The 26,689-nt window shown below is 43.2% G+C and overlaps 2 protein-coding genes across 6 annotated transcripts in view; one reads left to right on the top strand and one right to left on the bottom strand.

Moving 5' to 3' along the window:
- Nucleotides 1–4,168, top strand: part of LOC122540228 (N-acetyllactosaminide alpha-1,3-galactosyltransferase-like) — a 41,646-nt gene extending 37,478 nt beyond the window's left edge. For all 5 annotated transcript variants that reach the window (XM_043675631.2, XM_087980562.1, XM_087980561.1 and 2 more), the window contains one exon: nt 703–4,168. In XM_043675631.2, coding sequence (XP_043531566.1) covers nt 703–1,399 — 697 coding nt within the window. In that variant the 3' untranslated portion in view covers nt 1,400–4,168. The remainder of the gene's footprint in view (nt 1–702) is intronic.
- Nucleotides 4,169–8,793: 4,625 nt separating this feature from the next.
- LOC122540231 (chymotrypsin-like elastase family member 2A) lies at nt 8,794–26,285 on the bottom strand. The gene is made up of 8 exons (XM_043675636.2): nt 26,228–26,285; nt 25,066–25,154; nt 21,674–21,771; nt 17,460–17,588; nt 16,471–16,607; nt 11,262–11,407; nt 11,017–11,166; nt 8,794–8,881 (listed from the first exon to the last, which is right to left on the bottom strand). Exons 1-8 carry the CDS (start codon nt 26,265–26,267, stop codon nt 8,864–8,866), a joined length of 807 nt encoding a protein of 268 aa, XP_043531571.2. The 5' UTR covers nt 26,268–26,285; the 3' UTR covers nt 8,794–8,863.
- Between the last annotated feature and the right edge of the window lie 404 nt (nt 26,286–26,689).

Raw genomic sequence — 26,689 nt, 5'->3', positions numbered from 1 at the left:
CCCTTGACTAACCTTTTAATCTTCGGAAGTCACTTTTCCATGAGTGAATACGTTAATTGTGGCTTACCAATCTTTTTATTTGCTTCAAGATAAAAACATTGTTACCTAAGATGGTGATTCCTAGCACAAGGGGACATAGCTTTAAACTGAAGGGTGATAGATATAGGACAGATGTCACAGGTAGTTTCTTTACTCAGAGAGTAGTGGAGGTGTGGAATGCACTGCCTGCAACAGTTGTAGATTTGCCAAATTTCAGGGCACTTAAATGGTCATTGGATAAACAAATGGGCGAAAATGGAATAGTGTAGGATAGGCTTCAGATTGGTTCCACAGGTTGGCGCAACATTGAGGGCTGAAGAGCCTGTACTGCGCAGTAATGTTCCATGTACTATGCTCTATAAGCTGTATCGATGAGTAATCCTGTCAAATTGCTAATAATGGCAGATAGTCGTCTACTGACTCAGGCTTTACCCATTCCCTGATAATCCCCATATTAAGATGTCTAGTTCCCTGGTGCAGTGATCCTTCAATATTAACATTATCTTGTGCATTGAGATCAGTTGCTTTGCATTTCAAAATCTTGAAGAGTTGAGTTATAAGTGGGGGTAGATTGGGGGAATGGCATTGGTTTGTTGGCTGGGATTGTTGAAGAGTAAGTGTAACAACTGCTTCTAAGAAAAGGTGTCCCTCTGCATATTTCAGATACCTGGACCTGTACTTGGAGACTTTCCTGGTGTCGGCTGATGAACATTTCATGCCAGGATTCTCAGTCATATATTATGTATTCGTAGATGACTTGCTGAAGTTTGAAAGGTTGAATCTGCGGCCGAGTGCCAGACGCAAGGTCAAGACCTTCCAGGTTAAAGTGCACAAGCGTTGGCAGGACATTTCAATGTCTCGCATGGAGACTATCAGCAAGCTCATTGAGGATCATGTCCGGCACGAAGCCAGTCACGTATTCTGCTTCGATGTGGATCAGCGATTCCAAGGACGCTTCGGCACAGAGACACTCAGCGAGTCGGTGGCTGTCCTGCATGCCTGGTACTACCGGAGGCCAAAGTTTTTGTACAGTTATGACCACAACCCCCAATCGGCAGCTTACCTGGGCACCAAGGGGGATTTCTATTACCATGCCGCCGTGTTTGGTGGGACTTGGCAGAGCGTCAGGAACCTGACTGAAAGCTGCTCCCGGGGAATCCTGCGGGACAAGCAGAAAAACGTGGAGGCCGTTTGGCATGACGAGAGCCACCTCAACAAATACTTCTGGCTGCATAAACCCACTAAGGTCCTGTCACCAGAATACTGCTGGGACCGCAAGATCGGATGGCGACGGGATATCCATGTGGTCCGAATGTTGTGGTCCGTAAAAGAGTACGACATCAGTCGGCAAACAGACTGAATGTTTGGAAAGGAGTTCCTGTTGATTTTTTAAAAATTGTGGATGCCTTGAGATCAGGGAATGATGAGAGAGGGCAGTGCATTTGCCCTGTTCTCTCTCGCTCTCTCTCGCTCTCACTCTCACTCTCTCTCTCTCTCTCAAACACGTACAGTATGGGTTAGGTACATGATGTACTGGTCCCAAAATATGCCTTAACCTCGTGATCTCAGGAGATGGTTTGTTATTTTAGCCATTGTGACATTTGCCCCTCCAGGCAAGAGCTGGGTCACCCGGGACACCTTATGGGTCCGCTGACACTGCCCTACACCCTCGGCCTCAGCTGGTGGTCAGATTGTCATCCATTCTTGGCTCTGACTTTACGCCTCCAAGGGTGAAAAGATATAGTGGAGATAGATGGCTGTTCTTCAGGATTATAGTACTGAAGGGGTACATGAGCTGTTCAAGATGAAGTTGAAAGGCAAGTTTAGAAAGTGTTTGGAACAAGAGGAAAGCTTACATTAGAATCAATAGCCTGGGGACTCACTGAAGGGCTAATATCCAGCTACCACTTATTTAAGGAGACTGTGCATTCTATGGATAGTGATTGACCTCTTACACAATGACTGGCTGATTTTGAGAGTAAACTAGCTGCTGTTAGGTATATTACTTTTACTGATCGCTGTTTGAAACACATTGAGATGCTTCGAGCAATCAAAATGAAAGAGGACAAGGGCCTTTCAGCTGACTGTCGAAGTCAAGCTTCTTGAAATCAACTACTTACCTGCGAACCTCTGTGCTACTGTACCCACTGTAGCAGCCGCAAGGTCCCACTGGCATTGTGCACTCAAAAACTGATCCATATATCTTTTTAAATTTTTATTTTTTAACTTGCTTCTTATTTCTCTGTGTACATGTTTTGTGTTTTCATTCCTTTTCACTTTTAATGACTAATAAACTCATTCTTCCATTAAAAATATTTACAAGGATGTTGCTGGGGTTGGAGGATTTGAGTTGTAGGGAGAGGCTGAATGGGCTGGGGCTTTTTTCCCTGGTGTGTTGGAGGCTGAGGGTGACTTCAGAGAAGTTTATAAAAATCATGGGTGGGGGGGAATGCGATGGATAAGGTCAATAGATAAGGTCTTTTTCCTAGGGTAGGGGGGTCCTTAGCTAGAGAACACAGGTTTAGAATGAGGGGGGAAAGATTTAAAAGGGACCTAAGGGACAACTTCTTCACACAGAGGGTGGTGCATGTATGGAATGAGCTGTCAGAGGAAGTGGTGGAGGTTGGTACAATTACAACATTTAGAACATAGAACATTGGAACATTGGAACATAGAACATTACAGTGCAGTACAGGCTCTTCGGCCCTCAATGTTGCGCCAACCTGTCATACCAATCTGAAGCCCATCTAACCTACATGATTCCATGTACGTCCATATGCTTGTCCAATGACGACTTAAATGTACTTAAAGTTGGCGAATCTACTACCGTTGCAGGCAAAGCATTCCATACCCTTACTACTCTCTGAGTAAAGAAACGACCTCTGACATCTGTCCTATATCTATTGCCCCTCAATTTAAAGCTATGCTCCCTCGTGCTCACCGTCACCATACTTGGAAAAAGGCTCTCCCTGTCCACCCTATCTAACCCTCTGATTATCTTATATGTCTCTATTAAGTCACCTCTCAACCTTCTTCTCTCTAACAAAAACAGCCTCAAGTCCCTCAGCCTTTCCTCGTAAGACCTTCCCTCCATACCAGGCAACATCCTAGTAAATCTCCTCTGCACCCTTTCCAAAGCTTCCACATCCTTCTTATAATGCGATGACCAGAACTGTACACATTACTCCAAGTGCGGCCGCACCAGAGTTTTATACAGCTGCGGCATAACCTCATGGCTCCGGAACTCGATCCCTCTATTAATAAATGCTAAAACACTGTATGCCTTCTTAACAACCCTGTCAACCTGGGTGGCAACTTTCAAGGATCTATGTACCTGGACACCGAGATCTCTCTGCTCATCTACACTACCAAGAATCTTACCATTAGCCCAGTACTTTGCATTCTGGTTACTCCGACCAAAGTGATTCACCTCGCACTTGTCCGCATTAAACTTCATTTGCCACTTCTCAGCCCAGCTCTGCAGCTTATCTATGCCTCTCTGTAACCTACAACATCCTTCGTCACTATCCACAACTCCACCGACCTTAGTGTCATCTGCAAATTTACTAACCCACCCTTCTATGCCCTCATCCAGGTCGTTTATGAAAATGACAAACAGCAGTGGACCCAACACTGACCCTTGCGGTACACCACTAGTAACTGGACTCCAGGATGAACATTTCCCATTAACTGCCACCCTCTGTCTTCTTTTAGCAAGCCAATTACTGATCCAAACTGCTATATCTCCCACAATTCCATTCCTCCGCAGTTTGTACAATAGCCTACTGTGGGGAACCTTACTGAACACCTTGCTGAAATCCATATACACCACATCAACCGGTTTACTCTCATCTACCTGTTTGGTCACCTTCTCAAAGAACTCAATAAGGTTTGTGAGGCACAACCTACCCTTCACAAAATTGTGCTGAATATACCTAATCAAATTCATCTTTTCTAGATGATTATAAATCCTATCTCTTATAATCTTTTCCAACACTTTACCAACAACTGAAGTAAGGCTCACTGGTCTATAATTGATTTGGAGATGCCGGTGTTGGACTGGGGTGTACAAAGTTAAAAATCACACAACACCAGGTTATAGTCCAACAGGTTTAATTGGAAGCACACTAGCTTTCGGAGCGATACTCCTTCATCAGGTGATATTGGAGGGCTCAATCCTAACACAGAATTTATAGCCATATAAATTCTAGTGTTAGGATTGAGCCCACCACTGTCACCTGATGAAGGAGCGTCGCTTCGAAAGCTAATGTGCTTCTAATTAAAGTTGTTGGACTATAACCTGGTGTTGTGTGATTTTTAACTTGGTCTATAATTACCAGGGCTGTCTCTACTCCCCTTGAACAGGGGAACCACATTTGCTATCCTGCAGTCTTCTGGCACTATTCCTGTAGACAATGCCAATTTAAAGATCAATGCTAAAGGCTCGGCAATCTCCTCCCTGGCTTCCCAGAGGATCCTATGATTAAAAACCATCCGGCTCAGGGGACTTATCTATTTTGCCCTAATCTTACTCTCGTCATTCTTTTATTCCTTAAATACCGATAGAAAGCCTTACGGTTTACCCTGATCCTGTCCGCCAATAACTTCTCATGTCTCCTCCTGGCTCTTCTGAGCTCTCTCTTTGGGTATTTCCTGACTACCTTGTAACCTCCAAATGCCCTAATTGAGCTTTCACATCTCATCCTAACATAAGCCTTCCTGTTCCTCTTAACCAGAGATTCCACTTCTTTCATAAACCACTGCTCCAGCGCTCTACAGCTTCCTCCCTGCCTGATAGGTACACACTTATCTAGGACACACAGGAGCTTTTCCTTGAAAAAGCTCCACATTTCTAATGTGCCCATTCCCTGCAGTTTCCTTCCCCATCCTATGCTTCCTAAATCTTGCCTAATGACATCATAATTGCCTTTCCTCCAGCTGGAACTCTTGCCCAGTGGTATACACCTATCCCTTTCTATCACTAAAGTAAACATAACAGAATTGTGATCGCTATCATCAAGTGCTCACCAACTTCCAAGTCTAACACCTGGCCGGGCTTATTACCCAGTACCAAATGTAATGTGGCTTCGCCCCTTGTTGGCTGTCTACATACTGTGTCAGGAAGCCCTCCTGCACACACTGGACAAAAACTAACCCATCTATAGTACTCGTACTACAGTGTCCCCAGTCAATATTTGGCAAGTTGAAGTCCCCCATGACAACTATTCTGTCTCTCTCACTCCTATCAAGAATCATCTTTGCTATCCTTTCCTCTACATCTCTGGAACTATTTGGAGGCCTAAAGAAAATTCCCAACAGGGTGACCTCTCCTTTCCTGTTTCTAACCTCAGCCCATACTACCTCAGTTGACGAGTCCCCAAACATCCTTTCTACAACTGTAATACTGTCCTTGACCAACAATGCCATACCTCCCCCTCTTTTACCATCTTCTCTGTTCTTACTGAAACATCTAAATCCTGGAACCTGCAATAACCATTCCTGTCCCTGCCCTATCCATGTCTCCGAAATGGCCACACCATCAAAGTCCCAGGTACCAACTCATGCTGCAAGTTCACCCACCTTATTCCGGATGCTCCTGGCATTGAAGTAGACACACTTCAAACCAACTTCTTGCTTGTCGGTACCATCTTTCGTCCCTGAAACTTGATTTCGGACCTCCCTACTCTCAACCTTTTCTATACCTCGAACTACAAGTTTGGTTCCCATCCCCCTGCTGGATTAGTTTAAACCCACCCCCAATAGCCTTAGTGTATTTCCCTCCCAGGATATTAGTACCCCTCTGGTTCAGATGAAGACCATCCTGCTTGTAGAGGTCCCACCTACCCCAGAAAGAGCTCCAATTATCCAAGAATCCAAAACCGTCCCTCCTGCACCATTCCTGTAGCCACGTGTTCAACTCCTCTCTCTCCCTATTCCTCACCTCACTAGCACGTGGCATGGGCAACAAACCAGAGACAACAACTCTGTTTGTCCTAGCTGTAAGCTTCCATCCCAGCTCCCTGAAGTTCTGCCTTAAATCCCCATCTCTCTTCCTACCTATGTCGTTGGTGCCTATGTGGACCACGACTTGGGGCTGCTCCCCCTCTCCCTTAAGGATCCCAAAAACATGATCAGAGACGTCACGAATCCTGGCACCTGGGAGGCAACACACCAACCGTGAGTATCTCTCATCCCCACAGAACCTCCTATCTGTCCCCCTAATTATGGAGTCCCCAATGACTACTGCTCTGCTCCTCTTCCCCCTTCCCTTCTGAGCAGCAGGGACAGACTCTGTGCATGAGTCCTGTGCCCCACTGCTTTCCCCTGGTAAGTCGATCCCCCCCCAACAGTATCCAAAATGGTATACTTATTGTTGAGGGGAATGGCCACAGGGGATCCCTGCACTGCCTGCCGGTTCCTTTTCCGTCCCCTGACTGTAGCCCATCTGCCTTTTTCTTGTACCTGAGGAGTGACCACCTCCATGTAACTCCTCTCAATAACCGCCTCTGCCTCCCGAATGATCCGAGGTTCATCCAGCTCTAGCTCCAGTTCCCTAATGTGGTTTTCGAGGAGCTGGAGTTGGGTGCACTTCCCGCAGATGTAGTCAGCAGGGACACTAGTGGTGACCCTTACCTCCCATATTCTGCAGGGGGAACATTCAACTGCCCTAACCTCCATTCCCACTATTCTAAATCCCATAGAGATTGTTGAAAAATAAGGAATAAAAAATAAACTCGTTACCTTACCAGAACCCTTTTATTTTGGTTAGAAGAGGAGAATGGGTGGGAGACACTACCCGAGTAGTGTTTCCACACAAATATATGCCTTCCCAGAAGTCCTTTGCTCCTCCCTCGCACCTCTCAGCAAATTTAAAAGGCATTTAGATGAGTATATGAATAAGAAGGGTATAGAGGGATATAGGCCAAATCCTGGCAAATGGGACTAGATCAGTTTAAGATATCTGGTCATCACAGCCAAGTTGGACTGGTGGACCTGTTTCTGTGCTGTATAACTCTATGCCTCTATAACTGAAGAAAACTTGGTCAAACTGTTCCATTTTAAGACAGTCATTTAATTCTGGGAGAAAGGCATCCACAATGGAGGGAATCCATTTTTAAATTACTATCAGGGATCAGATGTATAAGAAAGGCAAGTCAAGTCTTAACCAGGAGTTTAACAGTTTGGGGTATCCTGTCTGGAATAAATTGGGAAATCCCATCTGGGAACTGGTCATAATGTGCTGGAAATGTTAAAATGATTGAGAGAGAATTCAGATTTAAGTTTTGGGCTAAGAGATACAGAGCACAGGGGGGAAGAATGTTTTTAATGCAGGTAGTGGTAATACCCTGGAACTGCTTATGGAAATGAAGATGATCAATGATTTCAAACCGAAATTGGATGGTCTCTAAAGAGAACAAAACTTCCTGGGTTCCAGAAGTAGAAGATGGGGCTGTGGGGTAGAGAGTTTGTATGGATACAATGAGCCACATGGCCTCCATCTGTCCTGTACTAACTCTGTGCCTCATGATAAATAAATGGAAATGCAGGTGAATGTGCAGAGAAAAACAGGACCCAGACATTCTCAGTTCCTTGACAGCAGCACAATACGCGTGATGTAGCCAATAAAAGGAGGCAACTGCATCAACAGAGTCCATTGAGGAACCAACGTTTAAACAGTCACCAAACACTTAAGCACATCAGTACCTGGCAGAATGAAACTACAGTAAAAGAAAATTGAGGGTTTGTTTTCTGTTTATGGGAAGTGAGTGTTGCTTGCTGGGTCAGCATTTGCCACCCATCTCTAGTTACCCTGGAGAGGGTGGTGATGAGCCTTAAACTGCTGCAGTGTGTGTATAGTCACTGTGATGCTTTTAGGGAGAGAATTCCAGGATTTTAACCCAGCCGCACTGAAGGAATGATGATTGTATTCCCAAGTCTGGATAGTGTGATGTTTGGAGGGAATCTTGCATGTACTGGTGTTCCCATGAGATTGGATGCCGTTGTTATTCTAGATGATCATGGGTTTGAAAGATACTGTCAAAGCAGCCTTGGTGAGATCCTGGACTACATCATGTTGCTGTGTATATGTTGGTGGTGGAATGAGTGAATGTTTAAATAGGTGGGTGGATGTGGTACCAGTCAAGCAGGGGACTTTCTCTTGGATGGTTTTTCTTTCCTTTTTCTTATTCTTTCCTGATGAAGGGCTTTTGCTCGAAATGTCGATTTTCCTGCTCCTCAGATGCTGCCTGACCTGCTGTGCTTTTTCAGCACCATTCTAATCTTGACTCTAATCTTCGGCATCTGGAATACCCACCACCTTTTTCTTGGATGGTGTCAAGCTTCTTGAGTTGAATACAAATTGGCCATGATCTAATTGAATGGAAGAACAGAGTTGAGGTACTGAACAGCCTGCTTCTGTTCAACGCTTGTTATCAACTGTTCACAGGGAGAAGTGCATAAATGGTGATGTGATCCTTAATAGAGGTTTATGAAGTTTCTCATCCACATGAGGCTAATAATCTCTATGTGTCAAAAGGCTTAATCAAGTTATTGACTTGATAAGGTTAACAGACATTTGGATAAGTACATCAACAAAAATGTTTAGAGGGATATGGGCCAGGCACAGGCAAATGGGATTAGTTCGGTTTGGGGACTATGTTCTGAATGGACTAGTTGGGCTGAAGAGTCTGTTTTCATGCAGTACGACTCTGACTCCATGAGCAATGTCACCATTAAAGACCATGAGACAACATCTTGTTTGAGAATACATTTATTTTGTGAATTGCATCATTTAAAATCTTCCAAAGCTTCAGTGTGGTTCCTTTTAGTTGTTCATCATTTTCTGTAAAGGAATAAAATGTTATTCTGATGACAATTCAAAGAATAAATCATTTATCAAAAGGTTGATCCTAAAAGTTGTTAATAGTTGTTTAACTCTTAAATAAAAAAAAACACTTTCCCTGTGACAGATTTTAGGGACAGATTAGCAATGGGCTAAAAGTGCTGAAAAAAACATATCCAAATAAGAACAAGTTGAAACTTAGTTCCAGTGATGCTTAACAGAAGCTCAAGGAGCATCACTTTACGTTTTAACTAGATATTTGTTGATTGGTTAGCTTAATTGGCTGGATGACTGGTTTGTAATGTAGAATGATACCCAACGCTGTAGGTTCAATTCCCACACTGGCTGAGGTTACCATGAAGGATTCTCCATCTCAATCTCTCTCCTCACCTGAAGTGCAGGGATCTCAGGTTAAACTATCACCAGTCATCTCTCATTAGAGAGCAACTTTATGTTCCTCTGAGACTATGGCCACATTACCTTTTTATGAAACAAAGAGTTCAATAATTTCAGAACAGAACCATTGTTTCAATTTTTCTTTTGAATGGGAATACTCGTATGTTTTTTTTTTGTCACTTTTCAGTTGAGGCAATCCCATCATTTGTCTTTCTTTATACCTGACTCATTACCATCGCTTTTTGTCTTGCACCATCAGCTTTTTTGTTTTTTAATCTCTACTGCCTTCCAATTTATTGTGGGGTGGCATGATAGCTCAGTGGTTAACAATGTTGCCTCACAGTACCAGGGACCTGAGTTCAATTCCAGCCTTGCATGGCTGTGTGGAGTTTACATATGCGCCCCTGCGTGGGTTTGCTTTGGTTTCCTCCCATGTTCCAAAGATGTGTAGGCAATGTGGATTGGCCATGGGCAAGTGTCCAAATATGTGTAGGTTAGGTGGATTAGCCATGGGCAAGTGTCCAAAGATGTGTAGGTTAGGTGGATTAGCCATGGTAAATGCAGTGTTACAGGGGTAGGGTGGGGGCTGGATCTGGGTGAGATGCTCTTCAGAGGGTTATTGCAGACTTGTTGGGCCATATGGCCTCTTTCTACCCTGGAGGGGTTCTATAATTCTATCCTTTTTGTTCTTCCTAATCCCCCTACCTTCCTGTTGACATGCTTAAAATCTGTTACATTTCAACCTTCCACAGATACTGTCAGACCTGCTGAGGTTTTCAAGTGATTCCTGCATTTTCTTTTCAGATTCCCAGTAGCTGCAATATTTTGATTTTTAATAAATATCTGGTTCGGTCAAGGATTGGATGCTATAATGATGATTACAGCTGGACGTGCGACCAAATGCCCAAACAGCAAGGCTGTTGGAGTAGAGTGGAGAAATGGGACAGACTGGCTGACTGTACAAAGAGTTGTCATGGACTCCTTCAAATATCCTCCTTCTTTGCTGTAATGGTAACATTGCTGCAAGTCCCCCTGCAGCTTCTAGCCACCTACAACAATAACTTTCATTTATATAGAACCTTAAAGCGAGCACACTGTCCCATGCCATGTACAGAACAGAGTTGGATACTCAGCCACATAAGGATATAATGGGTCAAGTGGCTGAAGGTTTGGTCTAAGAGGTAGCGTTTCTTTCATTGCATAGGCAATGGAGTGATTTAAGAAGGGAATTTGAGGTCTTGAAGCCGAGGCTGTTGAAGAATGGTTTCCAATGACAGAGAAATAGAAACCATGGAATGACAAGAATTGAAGGAATGTAGAGATCTCGGAACCTTATAGCACTCGGGGGAATGACAGGGATTTTGGGATTGTCGTGGTGTAAGGAAAATACATTTTTGCACTTTGACCTTAAAAATTAGAATTTTTAAAAATGAGGTGCAGGACTCTCAAACCCCCCAGGTTGTAAAACAGACGGATATCACAGCAGCCACAGAGTGTGGGGGTTGGCAGTTCAGCATTTTGAAGTGACACAAATATTCACTACTTGAGTGTTCATCAATATTTCTGGATAAAGGCAATATACTCTGGATGCTGGAAATATGAACCAAGCACAGAAAAACTCAAATGCCTTACAGTATCTGTGGAGAGAGAAACAGCTAATCTTTCAAGTCCAGTATGACTTCTTCAGAATTGTAATAGAGTGCTGTGTTCAATGATAGAGGATATTTGTGGCTAAATACCTCAGTAAGCCAGTCATTGTAGGCAGACACACGGGTAAAAACGGTTGGCTTCTTCTTATGGCTGCAGAAAGCAGACCCAAAGCTGACAATCCCATGTACTTCCCAGGCACCATTGGCATTCTGGCAGTTCAGGGGCCCACCAGAATCTCCCTGGAAAGGGAATAGAAGCAGAGGTTAGTCATTGAGGAAGCATGGAAGGACTTAAATGATGCAATCCGTAAGCAAGTTTGAGTTGGTCAACTAACATTGCATCCTGACACCACTCCGTCACCACCGGCACACACCATCGATGTCTTCGCTATCCCTCCCCACCAGTCAGGCAGAGAGCAAGTGGCGTGATCTACGACAGGGAGAAGGGCTTGTTGCAGGATATCAGAGACATTACCACCAGCTGTAAGAGAACAGACTCCAATGTTACTCAGGTACGCAGGCAAGATTTGCACATTAACTTTCTAGATGCATCCAAATGGACTAATGTGTTGGGTACCTGCTGCCAGATCATATTCATACTCACCCAAGCCCCAAGGATTTGGCTGCACTCAAAGCTGGGAGTAGTATCTGCCAATTTCTGGGCAGAATGGTGGCACAGTGGTTAACACTACTGCCTCATAGCATCAGGGATGATTTGAGTTCAATTCCAGCCTCAGGCGACTGCCTGTGCAAAGTTTGTACATTCTCCCCGAGACCATGTGGGTTTCCTCTGGGTGCTCCTGTTTCCTCCACATTCCAAAGATGTGCAGGTTAGATGGATTGGCCATGGGAAATGCGGGGTCACAGGAATGGGATGGGTCTGGGTGGGATGCTCTTCAGAGGGTCGGTGTGGACTTGATAGGCCAAATGGCCTGCTTCCACTCTGTATGGATTCTATAATCCTGTAGGATAGCTCATTCCCATGTAGCCAGTTGGGAGACGCTACTGTCAATCGCTAGTCTGTCAAGAGTTTGCAGATGTCAGCTCGGGTGATTGACAGAGCTGCTTAAAAACCAGTTACTGTTTTCAGTTGCTGGAAAAGGAGCAGCTGTGTAGGTAATACATGGATGCTTCATTGGACACAGCCATGATGCACCACCACACTCAAAAGAATACGCTCACCCACAGCATTTGTGCATTTCTGGAGTGTGATCTGTAACCCATGAAGAACTAGGGTTGCAGAGCAAAGCAGAGATTGAAGGTAATGTGAAATAACTGAAGAAGGGACACCGGAGGAATGAAAATTCAATAGCTTCTACGGATGTTGGGAAAACTCCTCAGCCAGATTAGTGCACAGGTAGTGGAGATGGCAATTCAGTCTCTCATCCAACAGCACATTGGTATTTATGACTGAAGAGTACTAGAGCATTGGGATAGGATCCATACAATAGCCATGGCACCCAATTTGTGTGGAAAAATGGGGCAGAGTTTTACTGCCTCTGCGTTGGCAGGAATGGGAGGCAAGGAAATTGGTAAAGTATCTAGGTATCGCACGTAGATCATTTTTTGATGTTGTCCTACTGCTGGCCACATTGCCAATTGTGCATAGAAGGTGGGCAGCCAATTTGCATAATTAAGACCACAAGCGAGGGCCATTAAACAAGGCCAAGCGTGAGGCCATTTTGTCAAGAACAGGGTGACCACTCACCATTTCATGGAGGCACCATGGCTCAAAGAGGAGCACAGGATTGGGAAGACAGGCTTTGGGGTACCAATGACACCCTGTCCCCCCATACCGGCTGTGTTTCAACTCTGACGCCCTTCTCCACCTATTCCCCCCCCCCCCCCCTTGATTTTTAGATTCTTAATTTATTGAGATGTGACCTTGAGTTTTCACATTTGCCAGCTCGCTGATTGCACAGCCTTCCCAATGACCTTATTTGGCTGGTGAATATGGAAGCAACCTGTTGGTAAAATCACCGAATCAGTCCCACTGCCTGCAGCTGTGGGTTTGGGGCCCCTATTTGGTCCCAGAATTAGGTTTCCGAAACTTAGGATTAAATGTAGTTATCACATTCCCTGAATAATGCTATTGGATTCTTGGATATTGCCAGAGTCATAGGTTCTGCTTCTGGGAATGAGCAGTACCCATGAGCCCTATGTTGTATGGCAGACCTGACGTCTGTAACACTCTTCAGATGTGCAAAATCTAAAACTGCTGTGTAAGGGCCTGGTGCAACTTGTGGTGATGTCACAGAGTTGTACGTTACTGAGCATAAATGGGACAGAGTGGATGGAGTTAGAAATCTCTGCAAAACACAATCAGACTGCAAGAATCAATAATGGAAGATTCACATCAGCATAAGGACATGAACATGGGCAGAAGATAGATTAGTCCTTACCCAATATAGGATAAGAACCTGGTGTATCTGTGGTTACTGTGAACAGCAATATTTAGTGTTAATAAATAATGTTACTTTGAAGCCTAAGCGTAAAGAATTTGCCTTCTCCTCAGCCAATCTGTCATTAACTCATAGTGTTACAGACAAAAAAAATGCAGATGCTGGAATCCAAAGTAGACAGGCAGGAGGCTGGAAGAACACAGCAAGCCAGGCAGCATCAAGAGGACAAGTTGACGTTTTGGGTGTAACTCTTCTTCAGGACTGAAATGTCGACTTCTTCACCTCCTGATACTGATACTCATAGTGTAGCATCAATCCCCATGACAAAAGAAAGTCAATAATGCAAGTCAAGCTCATTGGTGGCATTGACGTCTTGAGTACAAGGAGTTCTTGATAGATCCTTATCCGTTTTTTAAAAACTAATTGATCATTATTATGTTCACATTAATATTCAATGGTATGGGAAGAATTATCGTCATGACATGGGATGAGTGAGCTTACAAATCCCTCAAAACCATGTATCATTTTATACCAGAATGTCAAGACTTCTCTCCAATAAAATGGGTCATGTCCAACACTCTGTGTCTGGGTGTTCAGACCCCCATTATCCCTTGTCCCACCACTCCATCATCAAGCAGAGCTGTCCAATCACTCTCTGGTTGCAAACAATCTCATGCCTTCACAAGAGATACCCAGCATTCAGTCAACAGGTTTACTCTTTGCATTTATACCCACACCATGCAATATTGGTTCCTATGTTTCAGCAATTAAGACAGTGCACTAACTCAGACATGTCAAGCTTTCCATCTTAGCTGCCTCATAGATTATAAAGTTTACATCATTATTTCTTTGAATTTGCATGCATTCCAAATTGCTGATCTGAAAAGTTGTAACATGCTGCTTCATTCACCAATGAGGCAGCAACTACAGAAATTCTAGATCAACAAGTTTCAAATTGCTTTTATAGTTTCTTTAATAAAAACGTCATTGTATTCTCTTAAAGTTGGCGTGTCTACTACTGTTGCAAGTAGGGCATTCCACATCCTTACTACTCTCTGAGTAAAGAACCTACCTCTGACATCTGTTCCATATCTATCACCCCTCAATTAAAACTATGGCCCCTTGTGCTAGCCATAATCATCCGAGGAAAAAGGTACTCACTGTCCACCCTATCTAATCTTCTGATTATCTTGTATATTTCTTTAAGTCACCTCTTAACCTTCTCCCTAACAAAAACAGCCTCAAGTCTCTCAGCCTTTCCTCATAAGACCTTCCCACCATACCAGACAACATCCTGGTAAATCTCCCCTGCACCCTTTCCAATGCTTCCACGTCCTTCCTATAATGCAGCGAGCAGAACCATATGCAATGCTCCAAGTGCAGTCATGCCAGAGCTTTGTACAGCTGCAACATGACCTCATGGCTCTGAAACTCAATCACTCTACCAATAAAAACTAACACACTGTATGCCTTCTTAATAACTCTATCAACCTGGATCTCTGCTCATCCACATTACCAAGAATCTTACCATTAACCCAGTACTCTGTATTTCTGTTATTCATTCCAAAGTGAATCACTTCACACTTTTATGTATTAAACTCCATTTTCCACCCCTCAGCTCAGCTCTTCAGCTTATCTATGTACCCCTCGTAACCTTCAACATCCTTCCGCACTGTCCACAACTCCACTGACTTTAGTGTCACCTTCAAATTTACTAACCCATCCTTCTACACCCTCATTCAGGTATTTATAAAAATGACAAACAGCAATGGCCCCAAAACCAATCCTTGCAACATACCACTAGTAACTAAACGCCAGGATGACCACTTCCCATCAACCACTACCCTCTGTCTTCTTACAGCTAGCCAATTTCTGATCCAAACCACTAAATCACCTTCAATTCCATGACTCTGTATTTTCTGCAATAGCCTACCATGGGGAACCTTATCAAGCGCTTTACTGAAATTCATATATACCACATCAACCACTTTACCCTCATCCACCTGTTTGGTCACCTTTTCAAAGAACTCAAAAAAGTTTGTGAGGCATGACCTACCTTCACAAAACCATGTTGACTACCCCTAATCAAATTATTCCTTTCTAGATGACTATAAATCCTATCTCTTATACCCATTTCCAATATTTTACCCACAACCAAAGTAAGGCTCACTGGTCTATAGTTTCCAGGGTTGTCTCTACTCCCCTTCTTGAACAAGGGAACAACATTTGCTCTCCTCCAGTTTTCTGGGACTATTCTAGTAGATCAAAGCCAAAGACTCTGCAATCTCCTCCCTGACTTCCCAGAGAATGCTAAGATAAATTACATCTGGCCCAGGGGACTTAGCTATTTTTTCACTTTCCAGAATTGCTAACAACTCCTCCTTATGAACCCTAATCCCATCTAGATTAATAGCCTGTATTTCAGTATTCTCCTCAATAACTTTGTCTTTTTCCTGTGTGAATACTGACAAAACACATTCATTGAGCACCTCTCCTATCTCTTCAGACTCTACGCAGAACTTCCCACTAATGTCCTTGTCAGGCCCTACTCTTACTCTAGTCTTCTTTTATTCCTGATATACCTGTAGAAAACTTTAGGGTTTTCCTTGATCCTACCTGCCAAAGACTTCTCATGTCCCCTCCTGGCTATTCTTAGCTCTCTCTTTAGATCCTTCCTGGCTAAGTTGTAACACTCAAGCGTCCTAACTGAGCCTTCACATCTCATCTTTACACAAGCCTCCTTCTTCATCTTGACAAGGGATTCAACTTCTTTAGTAAACCAACCATTTTATGACCTTAATCGATGAAAAATGAAGTTCTCAAATTGATTTTCAGATGCACTGGGATGTGGTACTGAGCAAATCAGGTGTATGATTGGTTCCACACTCCCTGTTAAGTTGCTTAAGTTCTATACAATACCAGTTGGCAAATAAGATTTGACTTCAGTGGGTCAGATACATGAAATTTGAATGGGACAAGTCCGTGTGTTGACAATATAACTGCAAAGATTGTGGGACACATACATGGCCCATTGACTCTAGAGTCCTGCTGTAATGCTGTGAATCACGTTACCCTATTAGATATTCTTCATTCAGACATGACCTAAGAGGTGGACTCTCCATACCTTGACAGTTCAACTTACCCTTCAAGAGGCCCCAGCCAGTGATGTAGCAGCTGTAGTTATTGGGGAGAAGAGTCCCTGGGGCAGGGATGCATCCCAATTCAATTTTGTCATCTAAAACCACTGGTTGTGCAAGTTTGACAAGAGCAATGTCGTAACTAGGAATGAAAGAGAAAACAGTGTTGAGTTGTACTGTCTCAACACGTCATTGTCGGTCATTGTGGAAGTGAGTACGGCAATGTTAAATGGTGAATGCTGAGGGAATTCACTGACTTTGCTCATTCTAGATTGTTCACAATTGATTTGGTGATGCATTTATTTGTGATTTATGGAATCTTCCAGGATGGAAGGAACTCATTCACCCCAACATGTTTCTTTGAGACAACTGTCCAATTAGCTTCACTCCTAAGCTCTTCCTGAATAGCTCCAGAATGCAATTATCTTCAAATCCACTAAGTACAATTTGCCTTACCACCTTCAAAAAGTGGTCCCACATCCAGATCTCTCTGTACCTGCACATCTACTGAAACTGGACCATTTGCTCCACACTTATGGGGCCATTAGGTTGGTGTGATGCAGCTTGTGTTTAGGTGAAGAGAGTTTGTATATTTTCTGCTTTTGTGTTCTAATAAGCTTCTTCTTTTCAATTATATGCCTGGCCAGCATCAATGTGAAAAACAAAGCCCAATGTGTAAGTCTCTAGCTGTCATGAGTAGCAGTTAAAGTAGACTATTGAGATTCCCTTCTCCCCAGCCAGAAGGAGGCTGGGAATTCAGAGAAAAGTCTCACTTATGATCACTGATGGAAAGTCAAAATGTCGGGCATGGCATAAGGACAATCTCTGTTTTAGTTGCAAGTGTCTTCCAAGCATGGAAATGCTCACTCTGTCAGAGCAGGAGAATGAGGCAAACTGGCAGTGACTGTGGAACTACACCCTCACAAAAGTAAGCAACTTCAGAAGAGGGGGTAACATTTTATTTTACCAAAGTATCTTTCTCTTTCATACTAACCCATTGGCAGCAAAGATCATGCTGAACTTTTCATGGCGGATGGTCTTCTCCACAGCAGCAAAAACAGATCCTGGCTCATTGTCTAAAAGGACCTGTTTGCCAAGAGCCACTCTATAGGTATTCTTCTTACTGTGAGTAAAAAGTAAAAATGGTTAAAATAGTGCAATGAATCAGAACCATAAAGTGAAATAGAAATTCACACCTGTTCATTGGTTTGAAGTAGAGACTGTTTGGGGATTATAGCCTTCATCATGAGAAACATTCAAAAGCCATTTGTCCATTTGAATTTGCACTTCCATCCAATAAGATCTTCTACTTCACCATCCCCCACTATTCCCCATATCCCTTAATTACTCTAGCACTCAAAACTGTGTTGATCTCTATCTTGAAAATAACCAACAACTAAGCATCGACAGAGTGCAAAGGTGGAAATATTTAAAAGTTACAAACCTTTGAGTGAAGAAGATTCTCTGCCTTCCAGTCTCAGTCGCCTATCCATTATTCTGAAACTATCTCCCTGTGCGCCAGATTTTTCAGACAGTGGAATCACTTATTCAATCTCTATCATGTCAAACCCTTCAATAATTTTATCCATTTTAATTAGATCATATTTCACTCTTCTAAACTTTGGGGAATGTGAATCTAATTTATTCAATCTCTCACCTAGCCCGACCCCCTCATTCCAGGTGTCGGTCTAGTGAACCCTCATCGCACTCTTTCTAGGGCAAGCATGTCATTTCTTGAGTAAGGAGCTAAAGAGTTCACGTCAGGTTGATGAACTGAAAGCTGCCCCAGAACCTGGAATTGAGAATTAATGTTGGAAAGAGATGGGAACTGGGTTCTTGACTGAGGCTAACAGTGGGAACTATGCGTGGGTCAATGGAGTGGATCTGGGATTGTTGACCAAGACTTGTGACAAGATTGAGCCTGGATGGCGGTCAGTGAGAAGATGGTAGTGCAGAGGCTTAGGAATTAAGAGAGATTGAGCTCAATGTGGGGGTAAGATTGTGGTGGCTCAGTGGCTAAGAGGTTAACACTGCTGCCTCAAAGTGCCAGGGGCCCAGGTTTGATTCTAGCCTCGGGCGACTTGTCTGTGTGGAGTTTGCATCTTCTCCCTCTGTCTGCATGGGTTTCCTCAGGGTGCTCCGGTTTCCTCCCAGAATTCAAAGATGTGCGGGTTAGGTGAATTGGCCATGCTAAATTTCCCATAGTGTTCAGGTTAGGGGTAAATATGGAGTAAGGGAATGAGTCTGGGTGGGTTACTCTTCAGAGGGTTGATGTGGACTTGTTGGGCTGAAGGGCCTGTTTCCACACTGTAGGGGATTCTATGAGTCCTCATGGGGAAAGCCCACCATGGAGCGACTGCAGGCCTACAGCTAATGAAGGATTGTAATTGGGAACTTTAAGTTTCATTTCTTATTGACTAATTTATACTGACCAGAACTGTGATGTTGAGCCTCTAACTTATTTCTTTATTTTTTCCATTTTTTAATCTAAGATTTTGTACCTCGGTTCCTTGTAGTGAAGATGGTGCTGTGAGTGGCAATGTTGGACACTTTTCACTATATACTTGTATTTGAGTACAAGTGACAATAAAACCTAAACCTAATTCTAATGACAGCGCTGCTGTGGAGCAAATTTTGTCCTTCCAAAACAGTTGTTAAATGACCAGGCAGTGGTCTGGCTTGAGGTCTTGCCCAGGCAGTGTGGCTTCAACCAAAAATAGAAGAGGTCAACAGTACAATTGGGTCATAGAGTCATAGAGGTGAACAGCATGGAAACAGACCCTTCGGTCCAACTCATCCATGCAACCAGCTATCCCAATCCAATCTAGTCCCACCTCCCAGTACCCGGCCCATATCCCTCTAAACCCTTCCTATTCATATACCCATCCAGATGCCTTTTAATGTTGCAATTGTACTAGCCTCCACCAATTCCTCTGGCAACTTGTTCCATACATGTACCACCTCTGTGTGAAAAAGTTGCCCCTTAGGTGTCTTTTATATCTTTCCGCTCTCACCCTAAACCTATGCCCTCTAGTTCTGGATTCTCCCACCCCAGGGAAAAGACTGTGTCTATTTACCTTATCCATGCCCCTCATGATTTTTAAACCTCTATAAGGTCACCCCTCAGCCTCTGATGCACCAGGGAAAACAGCCCCAGCCTATTCAACCTCTCCCTATGGCTCAAATCCTTCAATCCCTGCAACATTCTTGTAAATCTTTTCTTAACCCTTTCAGGTTTCACAACATCCTTCCGATAAAAAGGAGACGAGAATTGCACACAATATTCCAAAAATGGCATAACCAATGTCCTGTACGGCCGCAATATGGCCTCACAACCCCTGTACTCAATACTCTGACCAATAAAGGAAAGCATACCAAATGCCTTCTTCACTATCCTATCTACATGTGACTCCACTTTCAAGGATCTATGAACCTGCACTCCAAGGTCTCTTTGTTCAGCAACACTCCCTAGGACCTTACCATTAAGTGTATAAATCCTGCTAAGATTTGCTTCCCAAAATGCAGCGCCTCGCATTTATCTGAATTAAACGCCATCTGCCACTTCTTAGCCCATTGGCCAATCTGAGTGAGATTCCGTTATAGTCTGAGGTAACCCTCTTCGCTGTCCACTACACCTCCAATTTTGTTGTCATCTGCAAACTTACTAACTATACCTGTTATGTTCACATCCAAATCATTTATGTAAATGACAAAAAGTAGAGGACCCAGCACCGATCCTTGTGGCACTCCACTGGTCACAGGCCTCCAGTTTGAAAAACAACCTTCCATCACCACCCTCTGTCTTCTACCTTTGAGCCAGTTCTGGATCCAAATGGCTAGTTCTCTCTGTATTCCATGAGATCTAACCTTGCTAACCAGTCTCCCATGGGGAATCTTGTCGAACGTCTTACTGAAGTTCATATAGATCACGTCCACCGCTCTGCCCTCATCAGTCTTTTTGTTACCTCTTAAAGAAACTCAAACAAGTTTGTGAGACATGATTTCCCATGCACAAAGCCATGTTGACTATCCCTAATAAGTCCCTGCCTTTCCAAATACCTGTCCCTCAGGATTCCCTCCGACAACTTGCCCACCACTGACGTCAGGCTCACCGGTCTATAGTTCCCTGGCTTGTCCTTACCACCCTTCTTAAACAGTGGCACCATGTTAGCCAACCTCCAGTTTTCTGGCACCTCACTTGTGAATATCGATGATACAAATATCTCAGCAAGAGGCCCAGCAATTACTTCCCTCGCTTCCCACAGAGTTCTAAGCTACACCTGATCAGTTCCTGGGGAGTTATCCACTCTTATGTGTTTCAAGACATCCAGCACTTCCTCCTCTGTAATATGGACATTTTTCAAGATGTCACCATCTATTTCCCTACATTCTGTATCTTCCATGTCCTTTTCCACAGTAAACATTGATGCAAAATATTCGTTTAATATCTCCCCCACCTCCTGAGGCTCCACACAAAGGCCGCCTTGCTGATCCTTGAGGGGCCCTATTCTCTCCCTAGTTACCCTTTTGTCATTAACATATTTGTAAAAACCCTTTGGATTCTCTTTAACTGTATTTGCCAAAGATATTTCATGTCCCCTTTTTGCCCTCCTGATTTCTCTCTTAAGTACACTCCTATTGCCTTTGTAGTCTTCTAAGGAATCATTCGATCTATCTTATCTACACCTGTTGTATGCTTCCTTCTTTTTCTTAACCAAACCCTCAATTTCTTTCGTCATCCAGCATTCCTTACACCTACCAGCCTTTCCTTTCACCCTAACACGAATATACTGTCTTCGGATGCTCGTTATATATTAAAAGAAAGTGAGGACTGCAGATGCTGGAGATCAGAGTCGAAGAATGTGGTGCTGGAAAAGCACAGCCCGGTCAGGCAGCATCCAAGGAGCAGGAGAATTAATGCTTTGAGCATTCATCATGAAGCCCTGTTGAAGGGATTATGCTCGAAACATCGATTCCCCTCATCGGATGCTGCCTGACTGGCTGTGTAATTGGGTTATAGTTTTAGAATAGGCAGAGGAGAGCTTTATTTTGTATATCCTACGGCTGACTTGGGAGTACCTGCCATTGCAAAAATGGGGTAATCTTGTGACAATCCTATCCCTCACTTTAAATAGCACTCACTTTACCAAAAGATGAAATCATTTTAAAATGTACCTATACTCATTTTTAAGTAAACCGGTAACTTACTTAATGCAATGCGCAGCTGTCATAACCCATCGCTGATCAATTAAAGATCCCCCACAAGTGTGGTGCCAGCTATCTCCCCTAGCAACTTGGAGAGAAATCTGCAAGAAATTCAAATATTTCACTTTAAAAAAAAATATTTTAACAGTGGAGTACTCTTTAAATTTGGTAAATTTGAGATCATCCAAAAATGTTACTGCTTATGTTCTAACTTTCACTCATCCATTCCCTCAAGTGGCTCAGCATCATGGTTAAAAATATTTTGATGGTTCACAGATGATGGTACACTGTTAATGTATCAGTCCCATGACATATGTTCTCAACCAACACTCAAAATAACAATAACTACTCCCATTTATATGTCACTTTGAACATAACACTTCTAGGCCGTTTCATTGATGTGGTATCAGGTAAACTTTGGAACTGAGCCACATGATTGATCACATTCACTTGAATGAGATCTTTCTCATTGTAACATGGTCAGACATATATTAATATCAATTATGCATCATATAGCTCCAAGTCAAATGCTGTGTTGGAAAAAATTAGGTAATAGAAAATAATCCAGGAAGACTTGAACAATAAAATAAAACAAAGAACTGCAATGCTAAAGATCTGAAAATAAAACAGAATTTATGGAGAAACTCAGCAGGTCTGGCAGCATCTGTGAAGAGAGAAAGCAGAGTTAACATTTGAAGTCCAGTGACCCTTCTTCAGAACTTCCCTTCTTCTGAAAATTGAACTTGAAATGTTAACTCTGTTTTCTCTCTTCACAGATGCTGTCAGACCTGCTGAGTTTCTCCAGAAATTCTGTTTTTGTTCAAGACCTGAAGACTACCCAGGCCGGGCTGATAAATGGCAAGTGTCATTTAAGACATATAGCTGCCAGACACTGACCATTTCCAACAGGAGAAAATGTAACTATTGCCCCTTGCCATTGTTAAAATATGTCAATAGTGCTGGAGGAGTTAGGTTTTAAAGGATTGAGGAAAAAGGAATCTATTTCATGTTTTATGGTCGTGCCTGGAGTTTTCCCTTCAACAGAGATCATAATTCACTGAGGACATTGAAGTCCTTGTTAACACAATTTCTTAGAAATCACGTGACTGTTGATAACTGCTTGCTTGTAGAACTTGCTGGGACTGGATTTTGACCTATAGAAACAGCTGTTTGATCTGGCTGAATTGGACCTATGCTTGCTGATATCCAACTGATTTGGAGGAAAGCAATGCTAAGAACAAGCTGTTCAGTAATCCCTCCCATTTCTGGAAAGAAACCCCTCGACATCAGTGCAAGACAAAACCTATTTGCTCTTTTGAAACAGTGATAGAAAGAATTTCTCAAGATTGTATTTCCTGAGTAGGCTGTTGTTGCAAAATTTCAGAGGCAATTGTGTATGATTAGTGAATTGGAATCATAGAATTATACAGCACAGAAACAGACCCTTTAGTCTGTGCTGACCAGATATCCTAAACTGATCTAGGCCTATTTGCCAGCATTTGGCCCAGATTCCTCCAAACGCTTCCTAATCATGTACCTGTCAGAAGCCTTTCAAACATTGTAATTGTACCAGCCTCCACCAGCTCCTCTGGCAGCTTGTTCCATACACGGACCACCCTTTACATAAAGAAGTTGCCCCGCAGGTCCCTTTTAAATCTTTGTCTTCTCACCTTAAACCTACGTTGTCTAGTTTTGGATTCCCCGACCCTGGGAAAAAAGATCCAATCTGTGCCCCTCATGATTTTATGAACATCTGTAAGGTCACCCTCACCCTCTGACCCTTGAGGGAAAATAACTCCAGCCTATTCAACCTCTCCCTATAATTCAAACCCTCCAATCCCTTGGCCACATGCGCCAGGACATCAGAACAAAAGACTTTGGAATATCCTACACGTTATCTTTCAAGAATAAACCAATAGAGAAAGTGTTTTTTTTTGTTTTCAGAAAGCTTATTGTTGCAGAGACATCGGTTATTTTCCACTTTGCCTGAAAATTGTGCATTTGTGCCAGTCTGTGAGTTTTTGGGAGATAGTGGCTCAGTGGTTAGCACTGCTGCCTCACAGTGCCAGGGACCTGGGTTCAATTCCAGCCTCGGGCAACTGTTTGTGTGGAGTTTGCACATTCTCCACGTGTCTGCGTGGGTTTCCTCTGGGTGCTCCAGTTTCCTCCCACAGTCTAAAGATGTGCAGGTCAGGTGAATTGGCCATGCTAAATTGCCAGTAGTGTTAGGTGCATTAGATAGGGGTAAATGTAGGGGAATTATGTCTGGGTGGGTTGTTCTTTGGAGGGTCGGTGTGGACTTGTTGGGCCAAAGGGTCTGTTTCCACACTGTAGACAATCTAATCTAATCATATTCAGAAAGAAATAAGCATTTTAAATTCTATACCATTTATGCCAACTAAGTGTTGCATTTTATTTAATAGGCTTTGTTTGTTAAGAAACCTGATTGATCTTTTTTAAACCTGATATAGTAAAGGTATTTAATTGGTCACCTTGGTAACTGGAAAATGTTTTATTTTGTGTAACAATGCACTCCTGCAGCCTCAGTCAAAACAAAGTTCAAATATATTTCTATTGCTGAATTCCCCACTATCAATGTCCTGGGGGTTCCAGTTGACCAGAGAATGATCTGGATCTGCCAAATAAATACTATGGCGAATAAAAACAAGTCAGGAGTTAGGAACCACAGCAGCCTACTACAGTTCTTTGATAGCACCTTCCAAATTCCTGACCTCTACCATATAAAAGGATAAGGGCAGAAGATATATGGGAACACCTCCAAGACACTGGAACTTCTCCCTAACAGCTCCATAACATGTGGTACCTACACAATACGGACTGCAGCGGTTCAACAAGGCAGCTCATCACTGCCTCCTCAAGAGCAAAGAGTGATAGGTAGGAGGAACTGACCAAGCCAATGATGCCCAAATCCCATGAATGGACAATTTTTAAAAAAAGAATGCAATAGTAATAATTCCTCATTCCTTCATATTTGCTGAACGTTGTTTGACAGGCAGTTGCCACTGTCTTCTGACAATGTTTTATTCCAAGGCTCAGGGTTGTAAACTATTTGAATGAAGGTTGCATGTTCTGGGTGAGCCCAATGGTCTCCTTACCTAAAAGTAATAGATGAACTCTTCCAATAGTGATCACTAACCATGAGGAATTGGCAATCCATTTTATAACCCCCAATCCTCCTTTCATGTTGACAAGCCTGGCTGAGTTGAGCCAACTCCTAACTGGAACGTGTTGGTCTTTACGATGCAATTCCAGAAAGTAAGGTACATTTAACAAGCAAAATGCCAGGAGGGCTCCACAATTAAACTGTGGATATGTATTACCTGTTACAGTAAGCATTTGAATATAAGAACAATTTGGTTTAAGAGTTTACGTACTTGCCATGGCCAGCTATGGGGTCTTGCAGCTTCACCACCGACCACCCTGGACAATACAGGCTGGTAGGTGGGGGTCCCACAACCATAGACTGAAAAACAAAACATTGTGTCAGCCTCAACTGTTTTGTGTTTTGGATTTTATCACAGTTTCTTAACCCCTCTTTTTCAGAGATTCTGAGTTTATGCAGCATCTCTAACAATCCACAGCTAATTTTGCACAAACCTAGAAGGAAATGTATGGGGCAGCACAGTGGCTCAGTGGTTAGCATTGCTGCCTCAAAGCGCCAGGAACCTGGGTTCGATTCTACCCTTGGGTGACTGTCTGTGTGGAGTTTGCATGTTCTCTCCATGTCTGTGCAGGGTTCCTTCCACAGTCCAAGGATATACAGGTTAGGTGGATCGGTCACACTAAATTGCCCTATAGTGCCCAGGGATGTGCAGGCTATGTGGGTTAGCCATGGGAAATGTAGGGGGGGTGGTCTGGGTAGGGCGCTCTTCAGAGGGTTAGTGTGGACCTGATGGGCTGAAAGGCCTGCTTTGACACTGTAGGGATTCTACTGCGCACACCATTCGTTCAGGAAGTCTGTCCATCCGCAAAGCTATCCTTAAAGAGTTTCCTTTTTCATTATTAAGATTAGATTAGATTACTTTACAGTGTGTAAACAGGCCCTTCGGCCCAACAAGTCCACACCGACCCGCCGAAGCGTAACCCACCCATACCCCTACATTTACCCCTTACTTAACACTATGGGCAATTTAGCATGGCCAATTCACCTGACCTGCACATCTTTGGACTGTGGGAGGAAACTGGAGCACCCGGAGGAAACCCACGCAGACACAGGGAGAATGTGCAAACTCCACACAGTCAGTCGCCTGAGTCAGGAATTGAACCCGGGTCTCTGGCGCTGTGAGGCAGCAATGCTAACCACTGTGCCACCGTGCCGTATTAATTTGTGATGAATCCTGGGCAAGTTTAATTTTTTACCCCTTGGTCTGCTGGTTAAAGCTTAGACATTGGCAGTTCATCCTGCTTCCAAGTGGTTACAGTTGACAATGAGGTAGCACTGGAGAGCGCTCTGCTCCTTATTGCTTTGAAAGGGATCTTAACAACAAATCTCTTACAATCCTTAAGAAGAAATTTAGTACCAAAATTGGAACTCACCGGTTGCAACAAGTAGAGCAGCCAAAGCAAAACGTATCATGTTTGTAAGTGATTGGGGCATCTGAACAAATTCTGTGACTTTATTTATACCTGGAGAGGAATTGTTTCCTCACCATGTGACTAAATGTTACCCCTAATTGTGGGAAGGAACAGCATTCAATAGGAGCGTGTGTCCTTGTAAAGTATTTATTGATTCTGCAATTTTTCTCCTTTATCTTAAACAAACTTCACCATTGGTACAATCATAGAATTCCCATAGTGTTGAAGGAAACATAACTTTGTACAGGTCAAGGAAGGAAACTAAGGTAATTTGGCATGAATGAGAGAAAGAGAGCAAGGGAGAGACACCTGGATGAATTGGAAAGTTGGAGAGAGAGAGAGAGAGAGAGATACCCTGGAGGTTACAGTGAGACAGAAAGAGAGGGTGGTGGTATGGGAGGAGGAGGAGAAAAAACACAGAAA

Source organism: Chiloscyllium plagiosum, unplaced genomic scaffold (assembly GCF_037043375.1).
Source record: "Chiloscyllium plagiosum isolate Xiang-an unplaced genomic scaffold, Cpla_swu_hap1 HiC_scaffold_37, whole genome shotgun sequence".
NCBI lineage: Eukaryota > Metazoa > Chordata > Chondrichthyes > Orectolobiformes > Hemiscylliidae > Chiloscyllium > Chiloscyllium plagiosum.
The sequence above is the reverse complement of the archived record's forward strand: the minus strand, read 5'-3'. Positions and strand labels throughout refer to the sequence as shown.